Source organism: Trichoderma citrinoviride, assembly GCF_003025115.1.
Source record: "Trichoderma citrinoviride strain TUCIM 6016 unplaced genomic scaffold BBK36scaffold_1, whole genome shotgun sequence".
In the NCBI taxonomy this organism is placed as follows: Eukaryota; Fungi; Ascomycota; class Sordariomycetes; order Hypocreales; family Hypocreaceae; genus Trichoderma; species Trichoderma citrinoviride.
The window spans coordinates 1294020-1302694 of record NW_020194709.1 but is presented as its reverse complement, the minus strand read 5'-3'; the positions used below and the strand labels follow the sequence as shown (position 1 = coordinate 1302694).

Below are 8675 nucleotides of genomic sequence, written 5' to 3'. Positions count from 1 at the left end.
TAGGCCAGCATCTAGTGATTTGCTGACGCAAAGTGAGAAGCAGTTGATACAATGCGGAGTAAAGGCAAGTGTTGCTACCAAACGGGTATCATGCTGAGAGATTCTCCGAATGTCCTTCATCTGTTGAACTAGCAGTTGATTGCAGCTAACACGCGTGCTGGGGACATGACCAATCGTATCTGGTTCTATGGTCTCCTATGCAAGGTGTCATTTGAGCTACCTTGCACATGCCATTCTCTCGTTGTTTGGATCTTTCTGTAGCAATTTTTGTCTCTACCATGCCACTGTATCCTCATCTTCTCTTCCAATTCCCTTACAATCCAACTGCCTTGACACTCAGATCCCACAGCTTGTCCGCCTCGATATTGCTAATGGCATGAGGATGGACCGGGTCGACATAGTAATCGGCCACCCGGGCCTTTTCCAGCAGATACTTGCCATTGTGGTCTAATCAAAGCAGAAGAACAATTATTAGCAAAATGCGTGCCCACCTTTACCGATGAAGACAGAGAGACATAAACATACCCTTGAGGACGGGATCGAAAGACGCAAAGATGTGAGTGGCCACCCCTTGATCATGCGTAAGCATCTCCTTTTCCATCCAACCAAACGGCGACGCAGTCAACCGAGAAACTCGATCTGCAGAGCAAGTGAACAAGCGTGTGTTAGCAATGACAACCTCCAGCAGTTTACATGATGTGCTGACGATCAAACTTACCCAGCTTGTCGATATCTCCTCCAGGGGCAAAGTCCAAGTGTCCCGCAAGGTTCGTCAGAATCGATCCGGGATTCAAGCTGTACGCCAGCATGCCGCGGTCGCCAAACTTGTTCGCCAGACCGAGGGAAAAGAGGACGTTGGCCGTCTTGGACTGGCCATATGCGTTCCACTTCTCGTACGTCTCGCCGCCCTATAGTCCGATCAACCCTCGGTCAGTCATCCGTGACACGCACGATGATAAAGAAACAAACAAGAGGAAGGAGATGACTTTGTCTGCTGCACTTACATCATAGTTGAGGTCGGCGTAGCGGATGGCGCTGAACCAGTGCCCGCCGCTGCTGACATTGACCACGCGCTTGTCAGTCGAAGCCAGCAGCTTGTCAAAGATCAAGTTGGTAAAAAGGAAGTGGCTCAAGTGGTTGCACGTGAGATGGCTTTCGTATCCGTCCTCGCAGATCTTGTACGGCACCGCCATGATGCCGGCGTTGTTCATCAGCACGTCGATGGCGGGCACGTCGTCCCAAGAGTTGACCTCGGCAGCGGCTTTTCGCACGGCAGCAAAGGAGTTGAGGTCGAGTTGGACCACTCTTGTCTGGACATCGGGGTGCGCCTTGTTGACCTTCTCGGCCGTCTGATTTACTTTCGTCAGGTCTCGGCCGGCGAGAATCAGGAGCTTGGGCTGTCCGGCGGCGATGGTCTCGACGTAGTGGGCGCCGAGGCTGTTGGGCGAGACGCCGGTGGTCAGGATGGTCTTGCCCTTGATTAAGGGGGCGTATTCGGCGACCAGCTCGGTGCCGGTGATTTCGTTCTTGTACGGGTAAGGCATGCTTAATTTTTGTCGAGGCTCTTCTTGCCAAGAAACAGAGAGGCTTGGTGGTAGAGGGGAAGAAGTGAGAAACTTGGTAATGACAAAGATTGCTAAACGAAGATAGATGCTATGACAGTGCTAACAAGCCGAAGAAGAGAGAGGAAGTGTGTAAGGATGTCTCCGAGTCTGAAGAGAGGAGGACGAAGCAAGCTTGAACCTTTATACAACCACGATAACTCCATTCTGGAAGAGCGTATCTCCGCAACTGATGGCCACCTTCAACTCTCCACCTATTTTCACCATATTGCCTCTCTGTCCTCACTGACTTGTTTATCCAATACCATTTGCATACCGCATACCCTCTAGCTTTTACAACTACTCTCTTGGGAATGTACACTCTTCTCTCCACCTTAGCCCTGTAAGAAGTGGCAAAGCGAATTTGCTAATTGAAGAGTAAACACCATAGGGGTTTGGTCATTAAGACCGAACCCGTTCCTTGGACAGCAAAAGGCCCCCTCAGCGCCAGCCATCTGGTTGGCTGTCTACACTTTCCTAAAGCGGTAAATCACCTCCTCACCCTATGAGCGACGGCCGTCCTTTAGACCCCAGATAATCCAGAAAATCGGATCTCGCAACGGCTTCCTGCGCGCCCAGTGCCTAGCGCACGTCAAAGTGGCGCCTGGCGCTTATTCTCGACGAGGCGTAAGCACAGGCGAGCCTCTCGACAAGGTGTACATAAGCAGAGGCAACTTTTGTTCAACTTCATCTCTACGACTTCATGATTTCACACTGGGGTTTGCCTCCCGGTGTTCGTGGTTTCGTGGTCAGCAAAATGCGTGCTATACGGATTTGGAAAATGCTCGTTCTTCTTCATAAGGTGGCGTACTCTGATTGTGACGTCGAAAACAGATACACGTACTCTCTCTCACTGAGTCTCGTTTTGAGTTACCTTCGGCCAGAGCTCTTATGTTGTCACGAGGCGAGTCACATCGATTTAACAATCTGATTATCCCGTTAAAGTTGCATGGCTTTGAGCTTGTCATTCACATTAGGTAGACTATTGCATTGAGTCCGTCCCCCATCTAGCCCAGCATGAGATGACCGTAAGATGGCTGGTGATGCTTCCAATTCCATGACGGTCTACCTAGTCGAAGGCGAGTAGATTCACGCCAATTTCGTGGCTAATCGAGACTGAATATGATGGCAAACCAAGTGAGAGATGGTTGGCAATGACGTGGCAGTGACAATCATTGAGACAATCATTAAGACAATCATTATCATATGGCAGCCGTATGGCATCGCAGTATGGGATAGAGACCCTCTCCGGAAAGCCACACGGCAGGTAGAGGAAAACAAGAGACAAAAGGAAAGAAGAGACCTTTCGCGATCGCATCTCGAATCATGGCCCGCCGCCGGCAACCTCATCGCGACCAGGAGAAAGCAGGAAGAGAAACGAACCAGACTCGAACAAAAGCCGTAAACAAAGAATCCGTATAACAAGTTGGTATCCGACAAGGTACATTGTTCATATCAAACTCCAAATATGCCCCAGCCTCGACGCTGCCTGCCCCTTCGGCAAAGCACAGGACCGTTTTCATCTCTTTTCCATTTCAGTGAAAAATTGCCTTCTAACCGCCCCGAATGCCCTTTGCCTATTTTTATCCCTTTTCTCTCTCTTATTCTGCGCACTTGTCCCAAGCGACATCTTCCCCTGTGTGTTCCACGCAGATGCGTCATGCTCATAGATTTCCGTGAACGATTGGTGCCTGCTTGTCGAAGAAGTCGAAAGAGTAAAAGATTGCAACTCAAACTCGCATGCTGTTTTCGTTACTCGTTATTCATGTCAGATGTATTCTGAACGCGCTCTTCATCTTCGTATTCGCTCCATGTAGAGTATTTCTGATCCATCTACTCCTCTTCCTCCTCGATGGGCGCCGGGGTGCGACGCTCAACACGCCTCTTGGGTCGCCTATGCCGGCTGCTACTAATGTTGCTGGCCGAGTCATCGGGATAAAGGTCGTATTCTTCCATCTGCCAGTCATCGTCACTGGCATTCTCGGCATCGCTTCCGGCCCACGCGGGTCGCTCGTAGCCCGAGTTTTGGGAGTTGCCCGAACCTGGGATCGAGAGCACGTCGATGCGTCGTCGGTTCTGGAGATTCTGCATAAGCCCAGCGCCGCGCTGTCGCAGGGCCGTCCGGACCGTCTCCGCCTGGTGGTGCAGCTTCTCAAATGCATCCTCCAGCGCCTCCATGCCCTGGTAGATCTCGCGCTCAATCTCGGCAATGGCCGCCATCTCCATCTCTTCGTCGTTGGACACAGGAGGCCGGCTGCCGCCCACACCCGTAGACGTAAGGCTGATGAAGGACGCCGGAGTGGCGCCGCGCGAATACGGGGAAAAAGGCGTGGTGGTTCGCGATCCCATGGCCGAAGGGCCTCGGAATGGTGTCGGGCCCCTCGACTCGACTCCGCCAAAGTCGTCACCATCAGCGCCGGACCACAGGAATCCGTCAAAGCGACCGGATGTCAGTATCTCCCATTCCTGAGTCTTAATGTTGGACAAGGTGACGAGCAGGTCGTGGGTATGGGGATTCTTGATGAGATAAGTCGCGCTCTCCGCGTCTCGAGGTACTTGTTGAAGGCGGTACAGCCGCTGCAGTGAGAGACCCGTCTTGACGATGAAGTCGTTGCGCGGTCGGTTTAGAGGAGTCGGGGCGCGAGTTGCCGGCCTCAGCTCCTTTGATCCGGCGAGGAGGGCGTTGAAGAAGGGCCGGTCTGCGGGATCGAGGTTGGTCAGGATGGCGAAGCTCAGCGTCTCGTCGTCAACCTCTTGGGGCGGCGGCACAGGTGTCTCGGCCGTGCTGTTCAGCCACCTGTCGACGGCGGATCGGACCTTTTTCGACTGTCGCAGGTAATGCTCTCTGAACTCCTCGGCAATATCAGGATCCAGCTGGATGGGGGAATCAGGCCTCGGTGGCATCTCGCCAGAGACCTCGGCCGCCTTGGTGCCAATGTCTGCCAAGTCAAAGGGCGGCCACGATGGGAGCTCAATGCGGCCGCTGACCCATTCGAGAACGTCTCCCCAGTTGAGGCCACGATGCGGTTCGTTGGACTTCTCGCAGATGATGCAGGAGCAGCCGTGAGGCGGCAGATCTCGAGAAAAGACGTTCTCGAGCCGGTCGAGCAGGCGGCGAGCGACTGACCGATGGCCGGTGGCCACTGCAACGGAGCCCTGCTTGGAGAGAACGGTTTGATACTGGTTTAGAAGGTTGACAAACGGCGTAAACAGTGACTCGGCGCCACCGAGGGCGGTATCGGAAGGCCTCGAGGTGCCGTTGACAAGGGGCAGCACCGAGAGAAAGTGCCTTGTAACTGGTTGGGGGAGGCCGCCGTTTTGCAGCAGATAATCGACCCTGGGGACCTCGAGGACGTCGACAGCCGGGGGCGGAGGCGGAGGCGGCGGAGGGATAGGAGGCGGAGGATGCGTGGGCGCCTTCATGGCGGGCGTGGCGGTGCCCGAGTTGATGGTGGACGCATAGTCGTCACCGTCAATGCCAGAGGCGGGGGTGCGAGATCGCTTCGAGTCGGCGTAGAGATGGGGAGAGAACTGATGGGCTTGGGTGGGCGTTTTGGGGGATGAGTCCTGGGCGCTGGATGGAGAGGAGTCGACATGCAGCGGCTCCGGTTTGCTTTTCCTGACGCTGCGAGTCGACGAGGACCGCTTTGTGGTGTGGCGCGAGGCGGAGCTCGAGGAGCGGGAAAGCACAGAGGACCGCAGCTTGTCGTGTATCTTGTTGGTGGGCGAGCGTATCAGGGTGGCCGCGCTGGTCGATGAGCGGCGGCTGAGCTTTGAGGACTTCTCGTCGGCAGCACGCGAGGCTGACCGCGAAGGCGTCGACTTGTGTCCGCGCTCCAGGTCCTCGGCACGCTTCTTGGCGTTAGAGACGTCTGTTTCGGGGGGCGTTGGCGGTCGGGAAGCCTTCTTCGAGCCCGATCGACGGAGGTCCTCGCTGGCCCTCGATCGACGCTCGTCTCCAGCGCCAGCACCTCCAGCGCCACCGCCAACGTCGGTGGGCTCAGGCGTCAACGGGTTGGAGGCTTTGGATTGAGATGTCGGAATGGCAAGCTCCTCGCGGCTGACGATGGACTCTTTGCTGTGCGCCTTGTCAAAGGACGGGTAGGGCAGCGAGATGCGGTCCTTGTCGATGGACAGCCTGGACATTTCGTCGACGCCCAGGTCGGACATGGAGGCCGGGCGCGGAGGGAGCTTGTCCTTTTCCCTATCTCTGTCTCTGTCCCTCTCGCGATCCCGATCCCGATCTCGGTCCCGGTCCCTGTCGTCTCTCTTGCGGTGTCGCCTGGTGGACGAGGTGAGGGAATGGGTGTCGCTGGAGCTGCGAGCGGATTTCGAAGAGCGGTGGGGGCGGTCATGATCAGGCTTCCGCTCAGACTTTGAGCGGCGGGCCTTGTCGCGCATTCGGTCGTCGACATTGACGTCGGCGTCACGTTCCTTGGACGGCATTTCGAATCACCATCGGGGGCTGGCGGATGGTTTGCCGGTGATGATGCTGGCTGCAGTTGCGGTCGCAGTTGCGGAGGCTGCGAGGCGAGGCAGAGAGATGGAGATTTTGATGGAGATGGAGACTCTGAGCAGGGGTTTCGATTTCTGGCCCTTTTTTTTCTGCTTGGCTTGGGTTGAAGGTGGAGGAAGGGCGAGAGGATTCGGCAGCTGGGATAGGGCGAGAAAACAAATGGGTAAAACCAAAGCGGCGAGCTGCAGGCGGGCGATAAGATGGGACGACTGAGGAGAATGAAAAGATGAGATTTGACGATGATGATGCAAGTCTACTGCAGCGTTAGAGGAGAGAGAAGAACGGTTGGTGAGGGGACGGTGAGGGAAAGGGATTGGATGGCTGGATCAGGTCGAAGTCGAAATACGATCCATTGATGCCGAAAGCTGTCGAAGGTGCTTCAGCAGCTCTCGGGCAGCGACGACCCCTACTGAGGTGCCTGTAAACTGGGGAATGGGTGCGCGCAGGTACCGGTACGGAGGCCGGGGGTACCTGTCAGGTGGCACGGCCAGCGGTAACGGGCATCTGCAGTGCTGCATCTAATGGGGGCTCAATTGGCTCAGGTGCCTGTAGGCGATTCTCGCAGCTGATGGTGGAGCTGAGGGCGATGTGACGAGTTCTTGGGGAGGATACAGGGAGAACAAGTATCGCTACTTGGAAGGGATGGTGACGACTTGTGGGTCGGTGAAGCAGTTGAAGTGGGCAGACCATCTTTCGGCGGCAATTAATATGGCCTCGAGGTGCATTTTGAGGGAGATTCCTGCTGTGAAGGGAAATGTCGTGAGTTGAATAGAATAGATACTACGAGTACTTCATGTACAGGAGCGTCTATGAATAGATTCGTCACATTTGTTGCATGCCGTGAAGCAAGTAAACTTCTGTTGGTCTCACAAGGGTGAATTTACAGGTCTCGGAGCTCCTGATGTCACAGCAGGCGCTAAAAGAATCGAACAAAGAGAGATGACGAGTACCTTACCTTAAGGTACCTTCAAGTATGTGAAGAAGAGATCCCAAATGGGAAGATTGTATCAAACCTCAAAGAACAACGCAAGTTGGAATATTGAGAGGCAAATCTTCATCAGACTGCACGAAAGAGGGCCATCACACATGACCATCCGTCCCTGAGCGCAGTTCGACACGAATCAACGCCCAACGGTGGCCCGACGCTGCTGTGATGCGCCATCAACGCCATCCCGAGCCTGTGACTGGCTCTTCTTGGACGCCTAACCTATGGGAATGAAGCGGCCCGCCAACTCGTGCCTCCGTTAGCGCTTTGAGCTCATCTTCACGAAGCTCAATCCCCTCCAAGTTCTTTCTCTTAGCGCACAAATTCGAACCTGAAGGGTTCTGGTGGTGGAAAAACGGCGCCAAGGTTCAGCCTTTGCTGTGCTGTGCCCTCTCATGAGCTGCCTGTGCCAAATATTTGGTCCAATGGGAGGGGGACAGCGATTGGTTGCACTGCACTGCCTTTCTCGTGTCTACAGAAGGTACGTGTAATAATAACTCTGCGCCTCCTCCTGACGTGGCATCGGGATTCCTCGTTTCTTTCTGAATGGCTGGATTGGACCCAAGCTGCTTGGTTACTCACTGCCACTTGCTCTTGGAAGCTATCAGTCCCAATTAGAACAATGAGACGCGGACCAACGTTGTTCCATCCCCGCCGAGCTCTGAATCACGCACAGTATTGAACCTCGCCGCACGATTGATCATCACACTGTACGACCAACACCAAGGTGCATCATCACATTAGCCGTCCTTATTATCTCGCAGCAAAATGCAACAGTGTCGCCCGTCCGGCCAGACTCCGCGATCCAATGATGCCCGATGCTCTCACAGAAACTGTGGAGAAGCAGTCGCAACATCGTCCTTGATAGGCAAGAAACCATGGCCTGCGTGTGTCAACTCACATGTAAGGTTGTAAACGAGGCTGCCGGCATCACAGGTCTTGTCCAATAGCAGGAGGATCAGTACACACTCCCACGGCTCATTCGAATACCCCATCAAATCAAAAGACGCTCTTCTGCAAGTGTTTTGCATTATCACAGCACCGGAAATGCAACAAAATGCTCCGCTCGTGACGCAACGGCAGCTTTCACTTGGACTCAGGACTGATATCAGATGATCTATGATCGCTTGCCTCCTTCTGATCCCGTCTCCTTTCGTCTATATAAACCCGTCTATCCTCCCCGTGTCCCCATCGACTGTCTCTTCTTCCTCTCCAGTCTTTTCAAACAAGTCAATCCTCAGTCTTTACCTGTTTCCCTCGCACTCTCCCCAAAAGAGGCCGACCCTCTCAACACACATGGCCTTCAACTCGCCCTCAAATGGACCCTGAACCTGCCTCCCCTTTATATATGAACATAAACAGCAGAAAACTGGCCAAAGCAACGACTGCTCTGTGTCGAAAGCTCACTGCCAATAGGTGTTAGAATGAAGACGTCGTAGATCCCGATCTCCCGAGGACTACCGTTTATCTGATCGATGCCGTCCTGCTTCGTGACGAGTCCAAAAGGGGCTTGATACGCTGTGGCATGGCGTCGATCAGAAAAACGGTAGTTCTCGAGGTATCGGTGGTCTAC

At 54.4% G+C, this 8675-nt stretch overlaps 2 protein-coding genes across 2 annotated transcripts; both read right to left on the bottom strand.

The window, feature by feature from the left end:
- Positions 1 to 313: 313 nt before the first annotated feature.
- Positions 314 to 1544, bottom strand: BBK36DRAFT_1109292 (NAD(P)-binding protein; the record flags this gene model as incomplete). Its single annotated transcript, XM_024889455.1, has 4 exons — positions 314 to 447; positions 526 to 639; positions 719 to 908; positions 1005 to 1544. 4 exons carry the CDS (start codon positions 1542 to 1544, stop codon positions 314 to 316), a joined length of 978 nt encoding a protein of 325 aa, XP_024753792.1.
- A 1890-nt stretch (positions 1545 to 3434) lies between these two features.
- On the bottom strand, positions 3435 to 6002 carry BBK36DRAFT_1107829 (hypothetical protein; the record flags this gene model as incomplete). The annotated part of the gene is made up of 1 exon (XM_024889300.1): positions 3435 to 6002. The coding sequence occupies one exon, from the start codon at positions 6000 to 6002 to the stop codon at positions 3435 to 3437; it is 2568 nt and encodes an 855-aa protein (XP_024753791.1).
- Positions 6003 to 8675: the final 2673 nt, after the last annotated feature.